General features: G+C 50.3%; 1 protein-coding gene across 1 annotated transcript in view; it reads left to right on the forward strand.

The window, feature by feature from the left end:
- SRRM4 (serine/arginine repetitive matrix 4) overlaps positions 1 to 21,413 on the forward strand; it is a 45,379-nt gene extending 23,966 nt beyond the window's left edge. Inside the window, exons 3-13 of the mRNA XM_050906903.1 lie at positions 376 to 459; positions 804 to 875; positions 2,586 to 2,612; positions 3,329 to 3,379; positions 6,378 to 6,476; positions 7,455 to 7,617; positions 16,159 to 16,496; positions 18,119 to 18,340; positions 18,607 to 18,717; positions 20,386 to 20,532; positions 21,149 to 21,413. Coding sequence (XP_050762860.1) covers positions 376 to 459; positions 804 to 875; positions 2,586 to 2,612; positions 3,329 to 3,379; positions 6,378 to 6,476; positions 7,455 to 7,617; positions 16,159 to 16,496; positions 18,119 to 18,340; positions 18,607 to 18,717; positions 20,386 to 20,532; positions 21,149 to 21,413 — 1,579 coding nt within the window. The remainder of the gene's footprint in view (positions 1 to 375; positions 460 to 803; positions 876 to 2,585; positions 2,613 to 3,328; positions 3,380 to 6,377; positions 6,477 to 7,454; positions 7,618 to 16,158; positions 16,497 to 18,118; positions 18,341 to 18,606; positions 18,718 to 20,385; positions 20,533 to 21,148) is intronic.
- The last annotated feature ends 1,347 nt before the right edge of the window (positions 21,414 to 22,760 follow it).

Here is a 22,760-nt window from a genome sequence, read left to right on the forward strand (position 1 = left end):
ATTGTATGCAAATTAAATGCCAATTAATTATTTAAAGCATATTTACAAAGAGCAACAAAACCTATAAATCTGTTACGGAGTCGTTAACCTCAGCAAACATGTTTTAAATAATCAGCCAGCATCGCTGTGGCATACAGTAGCTGTCTCATTATATCTCCATTAGACCCACGGAGGAGACACCTCATTTAAACTGTGACCAAATTATTCGTTAGAGGGTAATTAGGCACTCGCCCGTGCCCCATGTCCAGCGTGAAAACTGATCTCTGCCCTGAATGTCCCTGAGGTGGGGACGGGAGAGAGCAGTCCCATGTGAGCTGATTCAGGTTTTATTTTTGTTGTTTTTAATTTTTATTTGGTTTTTCCCCCCCTCCTCAGCCCCTCGTATGATGGGGAGCGTGCGTTGCCGCCAGCCCGGGGGAAGAAGAAGAAGAAGAAATCCGGCCGCAAGAAGCGAAGGAGGTGAGGGTGGCCATGGCGGCGTGTGGGGCAGGAGGGGACAGGCAGCCCTCGGCTGTGTGTGAGGGAAGAAAGCTGGTGTAAAATGGAGGGTGCATACCCTATGGGGAGGTGCGAGGGGCTGGGGGTTTCCACAGGCCCAGGGAGGCACCGCCATTTTCTCGCCCTCCCCTCAGGGCAGCAGAGGCCAGGCTGGGGCTCACCCCGCAGCCTGTCCTGGGGGGCCCCAGGAGCCCCCGGCCCCTCTTCACCCTGGGGGGATGCCACTGGTGGCGGGGTAAGGGTTGGGGTGGCCGGGGAGGGCTGTGGGGAGCCCTGCGGTCCCTAAGGCCCCTCTGCCTCCTCAGGTCTCCCTCCTACAGCCCCTCGCCTGTGAAGAAGAAGAAGAAGAAAAGCTCCAAGAAGCGAAAAAGAAACAGGTATTTTTTTTCCTTGAAAATGTTATTCCCCGCTGGCAGCGGCCGTTGCGGGGGGTTTGGACAAGGGGTGGAAGACATTACTGCCGTCGGGCAGCTGGTCCAGCCCAGCACCAGGAGGCAGAGAGAGGCGTCAAACTCCTGACTCTTAATAATGGCTGCCCAGAGGGCAGGGCCCCACTGGGAGGTGAAAGCTGGACAGCCGAGGAGGGGCACAGCCAGCGTCCCTCCGGGCATGGAGGGCACAAAATGGGGTGCACACCCAGTGCAAATGGATAAATATGAGCTGTCGGGGTGTGAGGAAGGAGACACAGACGAGCCAAATCAGCGCGAGGTCTGCAGAGCCTCCGCCTGCTGTCCTTGATGTCCTATTTCACATGGCTCCCACCATCTGGGATGTCAACAGGATCGGCGCTCGGGGCTTGCACTGGTCCCTTTCCCTTCTCCCCCAGCCTGCAGAAAGTGTCAGCGTTTGGACCAGGAAAAGGCTCAGACCAGCTCCCCACATCCACATCTCAGTCTTCTCTCCCAGCCCCGGGTGACTGCCTCCACGTTCCCCTTCTGAAGCCCATTTTTAATTTAAAGAACACAATTAAATTTTAAAATTGCAAATATTTCACTGTTTTCTCTCAACCGTTAAACCAATATTTGAAAAGAACAGTGGATGCCATCTCCTTTGGAAAGTTCATGTATTTATAATGTATTGAACCAAAGAGAGAAGCTACCAAAAATGGATAACAGGGTAAAAAGTTGAGCTTGAATCTTAAAGAAAAGGGAGGGAGGAGGAGAGATGAGGATATAGAAACTCCTTTAAAATACTTCCTTCCCAAGGATTCTTATGCTCTTTTATGGATGCCATCTCCTGATGGAAGTCCTGGATCAGATGCTCCTTGGCTTTGAACCTTTAGTACCCATTTATGCCCCTGCAAGCCAAGGATAAGCTGTAGCTGGTCCCAAAAGGTAGCACGATAAACCATTAAGCGTTAGTGACCAATGGAGGTTGTTTCCAGACACCTGGTAGCACTTCAACTACAGATCCCAACTGACCTTGCCACAGGCAATCTCACGGCCCCTCTAGGCAGGACTTCAGGCCCTGTCTTCTGCAGGATGCTGTGCTCCAAGCTGAGATGAGACACAGCGGGCTGTGCAGCGTACTGGGGCCAGGCCTCGCTGCAAGGAAGAGTGTCCTCCATGCTCCCAGGGTTTTCTACGAGGACCACCAGCACAGTGGCTCCTGTGTCATCCCAGGGATGCTCCAGGAGGCGAGAGAGGCATGACGCTGGTTTGGCTGTGAGGCTGCTCTGGAGTTATACAGAAAGGATTTTTCCTTTGACTGCTACTTGGTCCTTCATACAGAAAACCAGGGAATGGACCCACCTCTGCCCCCTCAAACTAAGTGCAGTGCAAGACTGTGGAGGCAGTAGCAGAGGAGAGGGACCCACCAGGGACAGGGGATGTATCTGATCTCTATAGACTTGTTATCCTGAGGATCATAGTCTCAATTATTTGTGGAGTGTCACTTCTACCACACCAGCACTTCTCAGCTACCCCCTTGCCCGCTGGCTAAAGGAGAGCCAGGGCCATTCTGCCTGACTGGTACTTGAGGTCTTCTCACAGTGCTCAGTCTAACGCTGGTCCTAAACACATTGTCTCTGATTCAAATTTCCAATTTTGTGAGACCCTGTATTCAATGTACATATTTGTGTCTTGCAGGTTATCCTCAAAGAAGAGAAGACACAGGTAAGAGTTGAGCAAGTGTGGGTGGTCCCTTAGAAATATGAGTTTAATGATCTCTTCAAGATCTCACAAGGCTGATGTTCACTGGGTGGGGGCAGAAGACACTTTTCTTCTGTGTCTCCTTGTGGAATCCCCTTGGCTCCCCCCATTCCCTGTGGGTCTGGGGCTACCCTCTCCCTATTCAGCCTTATGCATTCCTCAGACCCCACAAGAACCAGGTCTCCAGCCTAACCTGTGCAATCAAGCACATAACTGGAAAAGACCTCTTGGTATAACCTAGCCACTAGCAACCTCATCCATGTTGCATCCGTACTGCATCTTGAGTCTTCATTTCTCTTACGGTTTCATTTGCAAACAGTATGGCATCCCCCAGCAGTGCCCATCTTTGAAACATTCAGAGCTAGTGGCTTTCCAGGTCTGTACTGGAAGAACTCTCCTGATTCCAGTACATGTGCGTACAGTATCAAGAAGTATTCATCTTCTCTATGGGAAAATGCAAAGTCACCAGGATGGCTAATCCCTTTGAGGATCCTTTTTGGCCAAGCCCACAAGCCAGATTTGTCAGCAGGCGCTCAGACCCCCTGTGCTGCGGCAGAATCATTAATCCCTTTCATTTTTATTGCACGCTTTTGGGCAATCTAGTTGTAACATTGATGTGTGATTGTGCAGCTTTTTATCAGAACAGAAATCTCCGAATTAATTAGCCATTTCTTATTTAGTTCTTCAAGCCCCAAAAGTAAGAGAAAGGAAGAAAGAAAACACAAAAAACAGTAAGTAGCAATTCACGGAGTTCCCTGCCCTGCCTGCGCAGAGCTGTGGGGCTAGGAAGTGCTTGATGTGGTGGGTCCCCTGGAGCTAACACCAGCTGCACAGCCCTAAGCAATTCTGAGGATTATTTCACAGCTAAAACCAGCAATTCTGGTTTTGCTGGAATGGAAAAGGGTTTGTAGAGGCTGGAGATCTTTCCTCTCCCTCTTTTGTGCCACCTCCTTCAGTACTTTCTTTGTATCTCACAAGGATGTACAGTGTCTTGTTCACCTAGTCCTCAGCAGAGACTCCCGCTTTTCTGATGAGGGCAGCATGAGAGGATGAACTGAAATCTGCAGAGCGCAGTGCCCGCAGGCTCCGCTGCCCGAAGGGCAGGCTGGCACACCCTTACTGAGAAGGGCCTTAGCTCCTTGTTTGCTGCTCTTGGAGGTTACAGTAGGGGCTACTCATGATATACAGTACAACCAAATATCCGAATGGGAGCAGAAGGCAATGGGGACTAGGGAAGAGAAGGGATTGTTTGGAGATGATGGAGGTTGTAAAAACTTGGGGTTGAGGTTCCCATCTGTCCTGGAGTGTTAGCAGAGCACAAACCTTGTCCTATGGGGCAGACAATCAAGGGGTACGGTATAAAATGTGGCTCCTCAGGCCTTCCTTCCAGCCCTGTAAGCCTTCTCTGTTTTTCACTTCTTTCTCTGTCTTCTCCTGGGAATTGCAACTTGCGGCTTCCTACCTGCTTTTAGAGCAAGGAAACAGTTCTGGGGCTGAACCCTGGGCACCAAACCCCTGGTTGGCTTTGCTGGGACTTGGGATACCCTACTAGAGACAGAAACTGAGCTAGCAGATGGAAATCTGCTGGTTTTTTGGCATTAGTAGGGCCCGCCCTTTAATTCTTCCCAATGCAACTTTTAGCTCTTAAGCAGAAAGGAGACAAAGGGACAATAGCCCCTGACACCACCAGTGTCACCCCAGTACGCACTGGGACTGAAGAGACTGGGAATCCATGAGGTGTAGAGCATGTTGTGCTGCCTTTGCAGCCCATCTCCTTTTCTCTACGATTTCTGCATGTTCCGTAGCACAGCCACCTTTTTTTCTCAAACTGGGCTGCTATGCACCTGAAAATCTCAGTGGTAAAACTGAGGCTTCCGAGGTTATCAGTAAAAGCAGGCATCTCCCCAGCCCAACGTAGCACTGGCCGATACGCAGTAGCCTAGCAGTGTGATTAAAACAAAGATCAGATGCCCTGCTGGTATGCACTGACCTAGGGGAACGAGAGCTGCTAGAATTGCTTTTTGGGGATAAACCAGCCAAGGCGTTTTAGCCCTCATCTTCCAGCTCACAAATCAGAGCTGAGCCACTCCCGGTTTCTGCAAACCTTCTTATTGCTCCCGGGCATGGATTAGATAGATCCCATGAGCCATTTCGGATCAGGATTTTTGTATAATCATGCTGCTTTGGCTTATCTTTGTGTCGAGCAACTGGTTATCTAAATCACACAGGACCAGTTTTTCCTCCTGCAGAAAGGGAAAACTTAAACTGGAGGGACTGATGCAGAGGGTGAAGAGCAAACACGGGGATTTTCACACAAATCCACCACGTGAGGGAGAGATGTTCAGTGTTGCTGATTTCAGCTGTATGGAAATAAGGAAGGAGGATCCTAAAATGTGAAGTTTTTAAAAATATAATAATAGCCTGTGAAAAGCATCAGAGAAAACAGCCAGGCAGAGTTCAAGCAATTGCTCTGGAGGTTGTCCTTTTGTCTTAAAGGAGATGCTGTTCTCAAGCAATTGATTTGCTGAGTTTTTATAGCAGCAAATTGCTAAATGCTGTCCAAGCAGGTCGTATTAGCGCTGTCAGTGACTGGTATAGTGTGGCCATGAAACCAGACTGTTCCCACCAGCTAACCATCGTTAGCTTTGCTTTCTGGCACAGCAATGCCAGCCTGAGCAGACGGTTACGCTACCAGATCTAAAATAATTGCTGTGGTGGGCAACAATGAGAGGGAATGGGCACAGAAGGTGACAGGTAGCGTGCCACCCACATCGCCCTGCTCTCTGCATGCAGAACTTCAGCTGTTGGCGCAGGCAACAACAGCCCTTCAGTAACAGGGCCAGGTAATTCATCAGTAACAGCTCGAACAGAGCAAAGGGAAGCGCAGCAGGGCACTGAACCTGGGTCCCTGCGCACGGTTTGCTGGTAACTGTCCTGTGGCCTTGTCAGAAAAGGGAGCAGCAGTGAGTGGACACCTATAAGAAGCCAGGTAAAATGGTGCTGCCCCTCAAGCAGGAACTGTGCATAGGGCAGGCTGCAGCTAGGGAAGCTGTGCTTTATGTTTATATAGCAACCATAAGAACTGCCCAGAGGACTGGCTAGACCCTCCCACCTAGAGAGCGTGGGGAAGGCTGGCTGTTACTCAGTGTACTGTATTATTTGGAGCCTGTCCTTCTGCATCTGCTTTTTAACAAGGAGCCTGCACTACAGAGAGGGTTGGAGCAAGAAATGCAAGGGTTGGAGCTTTGCGATGGGTTGCCTGGAGGGACGGTGCTCCCCCAATGAGGCTCAGCAATGGGAAGGTCCCAGGCTGTTTCCTGGCTGTCTTAGGGTAGGCTGCAGGATGAAGGGCAAGCAGATGAGCGGGCTAGCACATAGCTCTTTAAAATCTTGAAAGCAGAAAAGGTTGGTGCTGTCTGCTGCACTCCTGCATGCTAGTCCATAGATCTTCCCCCCAGCAGGCTACAGAGCCAACCTAATAGCTTGTAGTTAAAATGCTAGCATAGATCTCGGTAAGATGGTTTGCCTTAATGTCAGTGTAGCTATGAAGGGATGGAGAATTTCTCATGCCCTGGTGTCCTGCACAATGTTTCATACACCAATCTCTTTGGTTTAAAACACAGATCTCCTTTCTGATTTGAATGTTACTGGCTTCAGCCTCCAGCTGCTGGCTCTTGCATCCCCCCAGTCTGCTAGCCTAACTGTGGTTTTCCTCTCTGCTTCTTAAAGCTCTCGTGGGCGCACCCGGAAATCTCATCGCCATCGCCACCGCCACTGCCACTCTCGCTCAGAGAGCTCCGACTCCCACTCCCCCAGCTGCCGAAGCAGGTAACGTCACCACTCCCTGAGCTGAGTGTCCTGCAACACTTGCTGGTGGGCTCAAGGACATGATTACAATAGCCTGTGTGACCCACACACTCTGCGCAGAGCCACATCCCATTCTGGTAGCAGCTATGTCACATACTGGGGGTTGAGCTTCTTATGGTCTCGGCCATAGAAGGGTTTTGCCTCGAGGAGCAGTGGCTGCAGCTTTTCAGTCCAGCAGTCACTTCTAATCCCCGTGGCTGATGATCAGCCCATGACAGCTGATTCCAGCCTAGTCTCCATTCCCCAGCCCAAGGGCTCTGTACTGCTGATGTCCCAGGAAAACCTTAAACATGGTCTTAGCAATGGAAATATATTTGCCCATGGCAATCTATAGCCACTGTCTCCGACCTGATTAAAATCTCTGTCCTGTGGATGACAGATGCATCCTGGGGCCAGCTAAGTGGATGCTGGTGCTAGACCTGGCATCACTGCAATAGCAAGTCACATAGTTTATACACATCATCAGTTCATGTTTCACGTTTCCTGAAAGCACTTGAACAAACCACCCCCACTCTCCCACTTCACTCCTCCTAACTACTGGGAATTTTTCTTATGAAAAGCTGATGATCAGTGGGGGGAGGAATGCAATCAGTAATTGGAGGGTTGTTCATGCAAGAGCAGAGCATGTCCTCTCTTGGAGGTGTACTACCATAGGGACATTCAAGGCTGTGTGAAAGTATGGTTTGCCTTGAGCCATCATGAATTGGAGCTGAAATTTGAGGTTAAGGTGCAAAGCCTGGATGCAAAATATTTTTTAAAAAAGTAGAAAAGCAAAACACCCCTTTTCTCTCCATCATGACTCCACAGAGCAGTCATGTGGAAGACCTTCTCCCACACGCAATGGCCTAGCACAGAGCTGCCAAGGGTTTGTATGGAGCTGGTAATGAGCGCTACTGCAGTACCAAGGAATAACGGTATGGCTGTTTATGTCTTCTGGAGGCACAGAGCCAGGTCTCGGGAGGAAGGGCGTAAAACACGGCGAAGACGCTCCCGGCACCATTCAAAGATCACAGCAAAGCAAAGCTCCTCTGCAGAGGTTCAGGCCAGCCAAAAAGCCAGCCAAACCCTTCCGCTCTACAGCTTCCTGTCTCCGAAGGAAGTAGTAAGTATTACACACTGTGCTTCTTTGCTTGAACTAGCCACAGGAATTTGGGCAAGAAATCTGATATGAAATTTTTATAACTCAATTATGACAATGTTAGACAAAGTTGGTTAAAACTGTATTATTTATTAATGGTGCTGTTCTCCAACGTATTTAAAGTCATTCCTTCCTTCAGCACTTTCACACCAAGGGTGGGGCTGGAGAGGGGAAAAATTTGCAGAGGCTCTAGCCTATGAATAATGAATTGAGGACATTTAACAAAAAAGTGGCCTCCAGCAATGATATTTTACAGGGAAGTGTTTGTTATGCAGTCTTTGCTCAGCTGGATGTGAATTTAATTCACTGGTCTTCATGTCCAAAAAGTTTAGTCCTTCAGGGGAAGAAAGGGAATCAAACGTATATAAAAGAAACATTTACATTTAATGAGTTGGTGATTATTGGCAGGGGATATTTTCTGACTATCAGGATCCTTCTAGGATCAATGTTGCTCTGGACTGACAAGCCCAGGGGCCAAATTCAGAACTTACGAGCAGCTCTCATTGATGCTAATGGGAACTGCATGTGCAGCCGAGGGTAAAATCAGGCTCAGTGCCTTGGGATGTTTTTCCATATACAAGGAAAGAGATGCTATAATACATGCCTTAGAATTGAGGGACCAAGAGATGGAGAGAAATATTAGATACAGATGGATATGAAGTCTTCCTTTTCCATGGCACATTTCCCCTTTGTTCCCGGTAGCTGCAAAGCAGAGGTGTGATGCTCTTTGATCGTGGTGTTAGTATCTGATAGGCATTCTGGAGAGAAAAATTGCTACATAGGACTCAAGGTAGTGCAGAATCTAGTACTCACGCATGTGGATGTGTAACGTTAGAGGTGTCTTGAGTACAGAGTTCTCCAAGCCCCAAAGTGGTATATAATGGGGAACTGATTTTCTCCTTTAGGCCCAGTCATCAATTGGAAATAGCTCAGCCATACGCAGTAGCTACATCAGATATGAGAGAGAGAGTGCCAGCAAGAGGAGAGACTTTATCTGCTCACCCACACAGACAGCGTTCCGATCAAAATACACAGAGATTATACGTGGGTACAGACAGGCACAAGCTGTCTCTCAACATTAGAGATATGCATATTTGCTCTCGTTATATACATCTACTGAGTGTGTAGTGCACATGTGAGTCATTGCTTATAAAACCATATAAGGTAGAGTGAATAGCAGAACCTGCACACCACACTTCGATGCGTGTGTGCGCGCACATGCAAAGAAAAGAATAACAAGGTATGAAGCTTTTATTGCCATCAGCGTGGGGTGTTGCCCTCTGTCAACTTGGGAAGGTAGGAATGAGTTAAGAGCTCCTCCCAAAAAACAACCAGCCAAAGACTGCATTGTGTCACTAGAGTTCTTTTTGGTTCAAGCTGCATATTTTACATAAGTGTTTTCAAGTCTAAGCCTGGTTTTTAATTGGTACTAGGTTTCCTCTCTCTGAAGCCAGGCTCCCTGAGTCCTGTGAGGCCGACTGCCAGCTGTTCTGTTCCATGAGCAAGAGTAAACTCTCATTTAAAATTGTAAAAGCTTTAAAATGAGCTAAACTCGAGCATGCTGCACTCCCCTTTTCACTTGCTTCACTTGGGGTAAATGAGCACACAAGCTGCAGGGCAGGGAAAATCAGCGCTATATAGTTACAGATGCGGGGGATGGATGCAAAGTAAAAGTCATCAGGCCCCTGTGCATTCTTTCTACTAAGGGTTAATAATACAGGCAAATATTTCAATGACTAAAAGGCTTCAGTACCTTTACTATGAAACCCACTAGTGTGCTTTCATTCCGAAATAGTAGTACACTCTCTTGGGACATCATTCAAGAGCACGTTTAAGCACTTGTTTAAATTAAAGCCCCTGGTTAAGTGCTGCCCCTGAAGTTTTTCTGAATAAGGTCATTAAATATCATGTACTCAAACCTGGCAAGGGAAAAATGGAATGGGAACTTTTAGTCTCATTTATTAATTGACTATACACAACTCTTTGCCTCTCCTTTTTGTGAGTTAAATGGTTGCTCTATAAATAAGCTTAGTTCTGTCAGAATCTACTTTGAGAGCAGCCTGGACATGTTATGAAATGAAAATTTGCTCTTGCAGAAAATGTTGATCACATATAAAAAAATAAATTACTGGAAAAGAGAAGATTTTGTGGAAAACCCCAGAAATGGGATTCAAAAATGCCATGTTTCAGTCCTCTCTGGGGGTTCATGTGTCACTCCCTACCCTTCCCTCTGGCCCTCGCTTCCAAGCCAAACCATCCTTACCTGGGGAGATGCATTGTCATATCTCCAAAGGAAAGGGATTGTCCAGGGAGGATCCTAATGTGCAGAATAGACCCAGAGAGACAATACACAAACTCCCATGAGGTAATGCTATAGGACTTCCAAATCAAAGATTTTGCTTTTGAAGCCAATTTTTATTCTATATTCTTTTTCTTCTGAAAATTTGAAGCATTTTGTGGTACATTCTGCCACCACACACCTCCCCTCCCTGGTTTGTTTTCCATCCTTTCTACTGGAACAGCCACAATTTCTAACTAGGTCTACCTGTAATTTATAAGGGATAAAGCATACAAAATAATGCCCTGCCCGTGCATCTACCTTGCTGCTTCTTTCCCTCTTGCCTTTATGCATAAAGTTGGTGCACGCACACATGCACACACATGCAGAAACACCCCAAAGTTCCCTGCTACTTTTCTTTTTGGCAGTGAATTTCCAAGCTTCTTCCTCTCATTCTCCCTTTAATCCCATGCAGCTGCAATCGCCACCTATTGAGAATAGGATTGTGGGTCTGTGCCTCAGCATGCAGAGAAACTATGGGTAATATGCAGCATCTATTTTTGAACAGAATATCCCTAACCTGCTGCAGACACTTTATTCCACACCGACACAGACTTATTACATGCCACTGTGCTTTCAGTTGAGCAGTGCAATCTAAATACCTGCAGGGTATGAATCTAATTGCCTTTGTTGTACCTGATGAAGATAACTGCATGCTGCATACACTTTCCTTGCCAGCTCCTTTACTTCCACTGAAACTCATTTACGATGTCACAAATTAACACAGGCTTGAGCCAGATCTTCCATGAGGCTCAGTGGGGTATGGTTGTTCCAAATGATGCTGTTTGTCTTTGTGCTCATGTGTCTGCAGAAAGGTAGAAGTGGGGAAATACTGTGCAGGGGCTGGGACAGCATGTGCAGGAGGGCTTAGGAAACCTTATAGCAGACCTGCCTATTGGCTTGCTGTTGCTCTCTGTTTTCTAGCCTGGGTTTTGGTTTACATAGGAAAAGCTATTCTTTTAACTGTTAGGCAGCATGTTTCTGACAACAAACAGGGCCCTTGAAGAGCAGAAAGGCAAAGCTTTCCATAAATATGGAAGTTGCTCTCTTTTTGCTTTTTGTTTTCTCCCTTCCCAGCCAGGGGACTGAGGTTACCCCTGGTTATTGTCCGGTAAATTGGCAGCTCAGCACTGGACCGCAGGGAGGCCAGCAGCCTGGGGTGAAGGAGGGATGCCTGGAGCCGTTGAAGGGCCATGCTGTACACCAGGTACAAAAGGAGGTGGTGGAAGGCAAACCCTTGCTCCAAAGTAGTGCCAGCCTGGCCCGAGCCGAGGTGGGGACACCCTGGCCTGCATCATGCGACACTGGCTGCACCCCAGCAGGCTGAAAAGATCTTTGTAAAGGAACAAACCTTTGCCTGGCATTCTCAGGAATTTACCCCCAGCAATGGATCTGTGAGCCAGGCTGCTCAGCAGTGTTGCCATCCAGCCCCAAATAACCCAAGCTCTCACCTTGCAGGGACAGTTGTGTCATTGCCTCCATGCTCCTAGACTTAGCTTAGCCCTTGTGGTAGAGAAAGCTTCACCCTGAACTCTCCATCTAGCAAAAAAAAAAGGGTATTTTCCACTCAATATTCCTTGAGTCAGGGATTCATAATTGTGCAAAAAAGGGTTATATTGTATTCCTACAGCACTGCTATTTTTTGTATTCCCTTAATAAGAGGTTGGCTTTTCAGCTGGGGCAAATCATCAGCAGAAGTGAGCCCATTTCCCCCAGGCGAAGGCCTCCCCCCAACGCCCTGCTCTGGAAGATGGAGGTACCCCAGACCAGGCACACAGCCTCGTTCCCCCGAGCAGCCCCTCTCAGCAGGTGCTGCTCCCCACGCCGGCGGCTCCTCGGCAGATGTCTGCTGGGCCCTCGCCAAGAGCAAGGCTCGCCAGGGTCATTGACGCAAGTTTTTTATTCCTTTCATTATTACAATGCACAGAAAAAGAGAGAGAGAGAGACATTATGCACCTCTGAAAAAGAAATTAACTCCACTTTGAAGTGAGTTGCAAAACAAGAGAAAAAAAGACCCAAGAAAGAAATCCTCCAACTATAAGTGAGTCTGTGACACGCTGCTCGTTGATGGGTCTCAGTCCCCTTATGGCTGAGGAAATGTATAGTCATCTCTCGCCTCAGGGCTGTTTGCAGCACAGTAAATGGACTTGTTCAGTTTAATTGGAAGACGAGTAGTGATTGTATTTTTGTAACCTATTAGACTGCACTGCCTCTTGGTCTAGGATCGCACTCAAAATTACAGTCTGGAGTATGAGTGAGGGCCTCATTTCTACTCCCCCTTCATCTTGATTAAATAATGATTTGAAATAAAAAAATCTAATAAATATATATCTTGGGTTCCCTTGAGGGCAGCAGTAGGTCCCCTGCTGAAAGCTGGAGGAAGCAAAGTTCACTGAGATTATTTAATTACTTATTAGAGAGGGGGAAAAAAAATCCAAATGTTCACATAGAGAAAATTAGATTCATGAAAGAGCAGACTCTTTTAAGACACCCTAGAAAAATAAAAAGCCATTAGAGTTCAACTGAGCTCCACATAGTGTTTTCAGATGCGGCACTCTGTTTCCATCTCGTGTGGCTGGCATGCCTTTCAGAAGCAGTAAAACAAGACCAGAAGCAAAGCCAAGGTCGTCAGATGGGGAATTTGTCCGAGCAGACAGGCAAGTCGAGCACCTTGAGACTTGTCCTGGCTCTTGCCACAGGACAGAAATCTCCCCTGGAGCCTGCAGGAAGCTACTGGCTACAGCCTGGTGCCCCAAGGTGGTGGGGCTGGGAAGCTGCTTTGTCGTCCTTCCCCCCCACCTGCCTTGCCCCAGCCAGACCCTCCAGCCCTCACAAGGACCGTGGGCTCCATATTTCACTGATATCCACATGTTGCCTCTTCCCAGAGTGCTGCTACCAGAGATGTTAAGCTACAGAGGAGCTTGTTGATCCCCCGGTCATTTGACAGATTTTGTGATGTGCTGACAACAGTTGCTACTTTGAAGGTAGACTTCAGCGAAGGCTAAGCAAAAGCATGCATCCCAGGTCCCAGCGGCAGTCTTAAAAGCTGTTTTAGAAATGCCAAGAAACTGCTTTATTTCTTGGCAGAAAAAAAGGCCTTTTGGTTTAGACTGGGAGGGAACAGCAGCAAGGTGTTTGTGCGTGCGATGCTGGGGTCAGCGTCCCTTGGAGTAGCCCTGTGCCCGCTCCGGGCCTTTCCTACCTCTGTAGCCAGGGAGTACCTCACGTGGTGGTTTTATGCCTGTAAATGAAAGGTGGTCAAAAGCTGGTTGTCTCTTGGTTAGGGTTCAGATCTAATGCAAACCATAACCCATCTTTTAAGAAAACATCTGGTGCCATATTTGAAAGCGCAATTCTGGGATGTGGTTGGGGAGAGCGCAGTGGTTCGTAGTAAGGAGGCCAGTTCTCTCGGGGCTCTGGATGTGGTATCAGGGTTTCAGAAAGAATTGGTGAAAAACAGAGCCAGATACCTGGCTCTCTTATGCTCCTTTGACATTCCAGTTTCTACGGGAGTAAACAAGGACTGGTAGAGAAGTGCTGGAGCCGAGAAGTAGCAAGGAGCAGTACCAGATGCTGAAATGAGGACTTGCAATGTGTGTCTCCACTCATTCCTAGTTGGGAACATTTGAGAGATGTTTCTTCTCTGTCTGAGGCTTCTGCGTTGAAGGTGCAAGTTGGCTAGTGAAGAAGGATCGCTTCTTTCCCATGTCTGCTGCTGGGGCTCCCGATGCCTCCAAGTTAGGACTGAGCGTGGCTTAGAAGTTAGTATGGGGTGGGGATGGGGGAGTCCCCAGCTCCAGTATGGATTTGCTGGGATGAACTAATTCCTTTCCCTCTGTCCCTTGTCCCAGAAGCAGTAATGCCTCTCTCTCTGGCAACATAGGAAGTACTTGGAGATCCTCCAACTCCAGGTGTTTTCAGAGCGTGAGGATGTTGTGGGCAGTCATCATTCCGTGGACTGTGTGCTGAGAGCTGCTCTCTGTGTTGGCAGCTCCAGCCTGGTTTCAGTTGCTGCTGGTTCAGTGCATGCATCTGAGTCAGCTGTCCCTGCCCCAGTTAGCACCTCTTGAACTAGGTCGAGAGCAACCCCCCCCAGAGACACAGATCAGATGCCACAGGCAGGAGGGTGGATGTGAAGGCACCATCTGATGGGATGAAGGAGCTCCATGTAAAAAGTGACGCGGGCTGGGTCTGTAGCACCTCTGTCGATGAGGAAGAGCCCTGTCCCTGTGCCAGCCGGTCCAGGGCTAAGCTCTCCAAAGGGACTGGCCCTGACCCTGCTGTGTGACAACTGATCCAGGTCTCCTCTGCTCCCTGAGATATTACTAACATCGCAATGTGGTTTTCTCAGCTCGGAATACCCCAGATTTGTGAGGGCATGGCCCAGGTCCCCAGCGTGGAGAGCATGGCATAGAAGGAGGGCATTGTGTGCCCCAGAGCGTGGTGTGAGGACATGTGCACGTGTTTGAGGGAGCATGGCTTACTGGGAACATGTTGGAGGACTATCCCAAGCGGGGGGAACCAAACCTATGTGTCCACACTCTAAGGACTCTGGACCAAACCTTATGGGTGGGAATGAGGAGCAGAGCATCTGAGTGAAAGAGGAGGCAGCCACACGAGAGTGCAGACGTGCTGGGTCTGTGTTTGACCCTAATTCTCACCCCATTGCAAGGGCAGATGTTAGCACTAACAGAGCCTCACTCCCAGTGCCGGTACCTTCCTGGACTGGCTCAGGTAAATGCCAGTGGAGCTAAAACTGAACTATAAAATACTCAAATGATGTCAATCCCCTTGGTGGTGCTCAGGGTCCCAAGACAACAGCCCTGCCCAGGGCAGCCTATGTGGGTCTGGGGTCCTTGCTGACCCCGTTGGGTTCAGCAACCCACCGAAACCCAGCCAGGATATGGCTGAACCCCCACACAGAGGCTGGCAGGAGCAGGGCTGTCGTCCCCTTCCCCATAGGTCTCCAGTGCAGCACAGGGGGGGATATTTTTCCTCCTCTGCTTTATTTTTTTACTTCTTCGCTCACTTGAGTTCCCTTTGTCACTTCCATGAAACCCAAGGGGATTTAGTGCAAGCTGCGACTTTTCAGCACAAGCAATCAGCCTCCAGGAACGGGCTGGCCAGCCTAATTTAAAGCAGAAGGAAACAAAAATGAATAATAAGTGAGACAAGCAAGCAGACAAAAAGCAGTCATGACATTTGCATAGAGGAGGCAAGCGAACAGTTGGCAGTGTGGATTGAAGAGAGGGTTTATGTTTTTTTCATGTAATTTGAGACTCTAATGATGGACTTATGTTGCCCGCTCTTCCTTTTTTCTTACACCTTACCTACTAAAGGAGGAGTTCTTGATGGGTAAGTGGATGCTATCCGCAAGACACCAGGGAATTTATTAGAGGTCACTTGAGCGCATTAGCTATATCTTCTTCAGGGGGAAAAAAGCACATAAAGAAGTATCTGTATACCTTTTATTTCCAGAGGGATTTTTCTTTTTTCCCCTCCCCCTTCCTTTTTTTTTAGTTTCAAAGCGATAAGCTTGTTCATTTGCCAATTTTTACTTTGTACAGAAGCCCTTAATTTGATTTGATTTGATTTTTCTTTGCTTATTTTAGTGACATTCATTCAGCCTCTTTATTAAGGAAGCTTAAAAAATTCAGTCATTTAAGATTTTGTTTCATTTTTGTTTTCTTTCCAAGGATTATGTAGGTTTTTTATATGTATATACCCATTTCTTTTTTTTTTCCTTCCCCTCTTTAAGGTTAAATAAGGGCTTTGTCCTCTGTTATACCTTTTTTATTTAGTCAGTTATTTTGATTCTTTGGTTGCCCATTTACTTTGTTGAACTCTTTTGTTTAACATGAATCGCATGCTGATACTCTTTGCATGATCTCTAAATTTTCCCGTTATCATAGCAGGGGGAAAAGAAGTTTCTTCTTACTGTGGATTTCTTTCAGGGATATGTGCTTTTGTTTTCTTCTCCTCTTTCTTCTTTTTCTTTCTTTCTTTCTTTCTTTCTTTCTTTGTTTCTTTCCTTTCCTTTTGTTTCAGTGCATCATGATGGTAAAATTTCTGGGTTTACTTAAAAAAAAAAAAAAAGCAAAGTAAAACCAAAAACACCGCCCCCAAAAAACCGTTCAAACAATGCCAAATGGCTTTTTTGCTTTCAGATCTCTCAGTCAGGGTCTTCTGCTGACCTCTTTACCAAAACAGACAGCCCGCCTGGCAACCTAGCCAGCCAGAACGGAGAGTATCATGAATATGACTCAGGAAACGATACTTCCTCCCCTCCCTCCACTCAAACGAGCTCATCCAGGTCAAAGGACAGCCAGGAGAAAAGAAGTCTAGTCCATGATGGCTTTGGCCATGCCTTCTCGTCCGGGAAGCCCAAACTGGCCAACAGCGATAACAGCTCTGATTCAGGAAATTCCTTCACCAGTTGCTTTTCCCAGACCAAGGGAACAGCTTTGGAAAATCTGTCTCCAGATGCCCAGGGACAAGACCGAAGGTCAGTGATTACCAGTAGCTGCTGCTGGCAGCCAAATACCTGGTACGTTGTTGCTCTGTATCTCCTGCCCGCTCGCCAGTTGCAGTGGTGAGCTGGCAGGGAGGTTTTTGTGGTCTGGAGGCAGTTAGATATAAATCAGACCCACGGTCTTCCCAGTCTGGAGTCCAGAACCCAGCAATGACCAATACTGTAGCCTGAGGAGGAAGAGGAAAACCCAGCCGTCATGCCCCTGGGCATTGCCTGTACCGACTCGTCTGGCATTAATGTGGCTAATGCAGGGCTTGGCCCTGGGTCGAGCTGTGTCCTGAACACATCCCTGCTCAGCTGGACGTGACCACGTCAAAAAAAAGAGTCGCTGGCCCTTCTGGGCAAAATCTGAACGGTGCATCAGGGGGTTGCCGTGCTAATTCTCCCCCTCTGTTTACTGTGGGGAAGGGAAGTGGGGTTCATTTTAACTAAAACTGTTATGGGCTGTTCTTTCACCTGTCTAATGAGCCAAATCCAGCCTGCCCCTTCCCAGCTCATTCAGGACTGGTCACGGGTGACAAGATAGCATCTCCTGCAGATGGGGAGCACAGGGAGGGACAAGTACCTCGCTGGCTGCAGGTAACACAGCAGCAGCTCTGTGCGCTGGGGCCATGGGGCATCAGGGCCGGGGACAGGAGTCAAACCACCATCCAGTGCCACAGGTCATCATCAGGAGAGGGGAGCAGATGCCAGCCTCCATCACCACCTCCCATTCCTGGGGGTTTGCCGGGTGATGTTGGGGATGAAGGCACTGAAGCGCGGTGGCTGGTACCCAAGGCTATGCTCAGGCAGTGGTGTTAGGGAGCTCTTCCAGCTCAGGCCCTCGGGTCTTCAAGGCTGAAAGTTAGAGCTAGGATGTGGTCTGGGGGTGGGAGCGCTGAATGAGAGAGGAGAGGGAGCCAGGGGAATTGGTGTTAGGAAGAACAAGCCCTCAATTTTCAGTCAGAGGGTAAAATTTTAGGGCTGTATATACTTTTCACATTGTGACTCCAGTGGGATAACTCTGCCTTCACATGGGTGGAGCTGGGATTGCAGCTGGCCCTGGCTGTTGGGAGGCTGCCTCGCTGCTGGGCTCTAACCCCAGTTCATACCTAGGGCACTTCTGGAAGCGGAGGAATTCACGCAGCCCTGTCCAAAGGCAACAGGACATGCCCGCTCAGTGCCTGCTCATGGTGCTCCACAGCCAGGCTGGAGCACAGGCCCTTGCCCCGCCATGCTCTGGCTTTCCCTTGCTCCAGCACTTCTCACCTCGCTCCCTCCCCAGGACCTGCACTGCTTGCTGGCCTGATCCAGGCTCTGCCAACTAGACACCTCTGGTGTGTTGGGCATGGGCAGAAGAGCTGCCCCTCACACCACCTGAGACCTCTTCCACAGCCCTTCCCTGGCACAGCCTGGAGGGTGAGCTCTTGGGCTCTGACCCACACACACGGGGTCTCCTGCAACAGCAGCCTGGGGAGCCAGGAGGTCTTTTTTATCTCCAGCTGGGGAATGGGAGGATGGGAGTACTTGTTGGCTGGAATGTGGTGCTCCCCTCCACCAGGGACCAGTCCTATTTCAGCCACAGCTTCAATGACTGTCCAAATATATGTTCACAGAGGGTGCCTGTCCTTGTGTCTCAGCTGTTCCGAGGAGAAGCAGCGAAACTTCTTCCTGTCCCCAACCCACAGCTCCCCGCTGAGGCCGTGTTCCCGCAGCGAGTCGTACACCAGCACAGGCAGATCCTCCCCCGGCTCCAGCCGCTCCAGCCGCTCCCGCTCCTCACACCACAAGGCCTCTCCCAGGTACTCCCGAAGCAGGTCCTGCTCTTCAGGAAAGAGGTAAGGCCAGCTAAAACGGCTGTCTCTGTGACCCTTGGCAATGTCTAACCCTTGCGGGCTGGCAGGCTCCTTGCAGGGGGAGGTGTAAGAGTTTGGGCGTTGCCCAGGGATCCACATGGCTTGGGGTGAACTGGCCACACAGAGCTGAGCTGAGACCCTGAAATGTGGGGCATCTCTTCCCCGCCACGAGCCCAGGTTCAGAGGAGTCTGGTACAGCCTCACCCTCCAGCGTGTCTAACTCTTTTATGCTTCTTGTCTATCCCCAGGTCTTCTTCACGTTCCCCCAGCTATTCCTCCAAATCCTGCAAAAAAAGTCCTGGGAGCAGGAGTTCAAGGCCTCGTCGGAGCCCCAGTTACTCCCGCTACAGCCCTAGCAGGTACAGCTGTCTCCTCATGTGATATCTACTGCCTCACGCTTTCCCACTGCCTCCATCACTTGTTTGGACTCCAGCACACTTGCTGGCTTCTGCCAGCCCCAAACTGCTCCCTCAGCTTCCTCACTGGGTGCTTTAGTCCTCAGCACTGGGGTGAGAGGGAACAGGGGGACACGGAGTAAGGCATATGGCAGTATGTTCTGTTGGCCTTCAGTCCAGTGGAAATTTCTCACCATTTATTGCCCCAGAGCTGGTGCTGGTTGCAGAGGGAAGAGCCCAGAGATGAGCCTTTCACTTTCTGTGGGAAAAGTGGATTTCCTATAGCCAAGGACTGCCCTGCGTTGATTCAGGGGAATTTCACACAAAGCACTTTTGGGGGTAGGTTGCTGAGAAGACCTGGTTTATCCCTGGCTTTGAAGCATCATGGTATCTCACACTCAGAGCGTGTGGCAGGTGAAGTGGCTGTTCCTCTGCTCTGAGCCCTTGCAAGGGACACGCTATGCAGCCAAGAGTGCACAGATGGCTGCTCGGTGGTGTTTGCCAGGGCCTCATACGAGTGGGAGATGCCTCACAGGAAAACCCAGGGAGCGCCCCTCTCTGTCATGCTGGTGGAAATGGTGGGCAGAGCGTTAGGCTCCGGTTGGGTCTGCCCACAGCTTTCATCGCCCGAGGAGCCCGCGCCAGCCAGCGGTCCCTGCAGCAGGGCTGCAGCCCTTGTCAGAGAGGGATCTTATTGCAGTAGGGAAAGACACCACTTTTCAGAGTCGTGGCTCTGCCAAAGAGTTGTCAGGCCCTGGGAAGTGCCCCTGCTGCGTGGGCAGATGCCAGGTACCCTCGTGCTGGTGCTCACACAGCCTCACAAAGGGAAACACAGTCAAGGTAACTCTACTCCCTCCACACCCCATAGAAAACACACATCTCACAGCTCAGTGCTGGAGATGCCTTTGGGCAGGTTTTTCTGGTAACATCTCTGCTGCTGTGAACATTTTGCACCCTTAAAATATTACATTCCCGGGGTCTGACTCTTGCAGGCTGTGACAATCCCTGCACTGGTGTAGGAGAACATTTTCTGCGTGCAAGGATCAGGCCCTTGACCTATAACATGTCGCTTTGCAGATGGCATTGAGCAGGGTGTATGAAGTCAACTACACTCCACAGAAGGGCCTGTGCTGACGTGTACGGGAATTTAACAGAAGAGAAAACCATAGCAACACCGGCACTCCTTCTGGTGAGCCGTGCAGAGCTGCACAGCCCTGCATGGATACCGGGGGCCCTCTGCTCACGTGGGGCCTGCTGGCGGGGTTGTTCTCGCCTGCTTCTGCAGCACGGCCAGCAACAGCAATTTTAGTAGAGCTAAATACAGAGTGCATCCACAAACACAGGTATGTGGAAGCCATCCTTAGCTTGGCAGTGCAGGGCCACCGGGAGATACTGCTGAAACCTCCAGACACAATTAGTGGGTGTCCATCTGTCCAGACAGATGAATGTCTCTTTGTCCAGCTAAGTGAGTGTGCGCAGGGCTGATGCCACCAGAGCACTTTGCTTAGAGTGGTCCCTTTTGGAGCTGAATGTCCTCTGCTCATCTGTGCCTTCATCGGTCATTGCCTCCACATCCAAAACCCACCCTGCAAAATCCCAGCAGTGACAGTTTCCAATCTGTGCCTTCCCCAGAGACCGTGAGCGAGAGCACAAGTACAGCTCCAGTGAGAAGGAGTCGCACAGGGAGCGTGACCAGCAGCGGCGGCGGCGGTCCTATTCACCCCTGAGGAAACGCCGGAGAGACTCTCCCAGCCACCTCGAAGCTCGGCGCATCACGAGGTAAGGGGTTGTGGTCCCGTTGTTTGGGGACAGGCTCAGCTGGCACTCCCCAGGGGGACGTGGGCTGTCCTTGGGTCCCAGCCCTTGCCAGCAGAGGTTACTCCAGGAGGAGACTGGTTTCCCTGAGCCTGATCAGCAGGCCCTTCTGCACCTCCTAGAGCTTGGGGATTTCCAGCTAGAGGCAGGAGGAGGATGGGGGGATCTCATTTACAACAGCTGAAGAAAAAAGGCAGATGAAGTCAGAGCAGCGACTCACCCGTCAGGTGCCAGGAGCATCCCCCCACAGGCTTTCTCTTGCACCCTCTCCTGTGGTAGGTGTCCAACACTGTAGAGGGAGTCAAATATTGACTCTAACCTTCACGCTGAGGGCTCTTTGGGACAACATCAAGCAGAGCCCAGCCTCACACTTGGTGCTTGGGACATTCCCCAGGGTTGTGGGGGTGGGTGGTTTGCATCCCAAGGCCTGTCAGCTACCTGATCTCTTCCTTTTTTTCTTTTAAACAAACACAATCACATTTTTGGGGCGCGTTGTGCAGAGTAAACAGTGCTTTTTGGAGATTTTGGCGGTAAATCTGTCCTTGTGTTGCTGGTAACCCACATCTCTTTGTCCCCACAGTGCCCGCAAACGCCCCATCCCCTACTACCGCCCCAGTCCCTCCTCCTCCAGCAGTGCCAGCAGCTATTCCTCCTGGTACAGCAGCTTTAGCCGCTCCCCGAGCCGGAGCCGGAGCTACTCCAGCTACCGGACGAGCCGGAGCCGAAGCTGGAGCAGCAGCAGCACCGAGGGCAGGAGCCGCAGCCGGAGTTCGCGCCCCAGGAGCAGCCGCAGCAGGAGCAGGAGCTATGACTCAGGAGGCAGCTCCGATAGCCTGCGTCGCTAGGGAGTGCCACCAATGGCTCGCATGCCGGCGTCGCCTCCAAATTCCTGGCATTCTCCGCTTCCTTCCCACCTACCTAGCCATCGATAGCAATCATCCCCGATACTGATGTGGTGGCAGTGCCGGGTCCCCCTTCCCCGGTTTGGGTCCCTCGGGTGCGCCCGGTGCAGCCCCTTCGCCACCTCACAGAGTAGGCTGATCAGTCCCAGCTCCCCAGGCCAGGGCTGGAAGGAAGGGTCGGTGCTTTACAGAGGGTCTGTCACGACAGACCTGCTCCATCCTCCCCAACGTCCCCGTCTCCCCATCGCTGCCGCTATCCAAAGCACTACCAGCTGGTCCAAAGGAAAGAATTCAGCTCCTTGCTCTTCTGCCAAACCAGGAACCAGCAAATTAATTTCTGTTGGAGGGAGAGACCCAGTTAGGGAGGAATTTGCCGGGAAGCTTTGGTGATGAGTTGGGGTGACCTGTCCCCACCAAGGCAAATATCAGGTCCCTTGGGTCTCTCCTCCAGAGTTTCTGCCCACTTTGCAGCAGGCCTCTTCCCTGAGAGAATATTTATTTATTGCCGGTCAGCCAGCCCCTGCTATAAATAGAAGGCTAGAAATTCCTCCTGACGTAATTCCTGGGGAAAAAAAGGCCATTCCCTCTCTTTCTCCCGCCCTTTCCTACCAGGTATGCATCATCTTCCGCAGGGTTGTTTTATCCCCCCCAGCACTGTGACTTGCTTGCAAACAAACTGCTGAGGTCTGAAGCAGACGTGGGGCCGGTGGGGTATAAGGGAGAGGGGGGCTGGCGCCACGCTGTGCTCCGAGGGCCAGGCCACGGCGTGGGAGATAGGGGCCATGGGGTCCCCTTCTTGGAGGAACCCTCTAGCAGTTTGGGTTTAGGTTTTTCTGAAGGGAGCCTTGCCCTTGGAGTGCAATGCTGGTGGGACTGTAAGGAGGTAGGGAGATAGCCCAGCTGTGGGATGTAGAGAGAGCACGCAGGGTTAAAAGGGCATTGCATGAGCCAGGGGACCCCAATTCCCCTTCCTCGTAACAGGCAGCAATTTTAAGCAATGCCAGGAGGATTTCGGGAAATCATTTCTCCTTGAGACCCTCAGGCTCCCCTGAGGCAGGACTAGCAGCCACAGCAGCCCCATCGCAGGGCCCGTGCCAAGCCGCAGCAGGATGCACTCGCGCCCCAGTTTCTCGCTGGGAGGACATAGGGGTGCAGGGGGACAGGAAGGGCCCCCCGCTAATCGCCTGTTTTTCCGAGGAGCCGCAGGCAGCGGCAGGAGGGCCCTGCCTGCCTGGGCGGCCCTGGGGTTTTGTCTCCCTGCCAGGCCTGCCAGCCCAGCTGCCTGCGCAA

The sequence above is a fragment of the Gymnogyps californianus genome, chromosome 16, assembly GCF_018139145.2.
Source record: "Gymnogyps californianus isolate 813 chromosome 16, ASM1813914v2, whole genome shotgun sequence".
Lineage (NCBI taxonomy): Eukaryota > Metazoa > Chordata > Aves > Accipitriformes > Cathartidae > Gymnogyps > Gymnogyps californianus.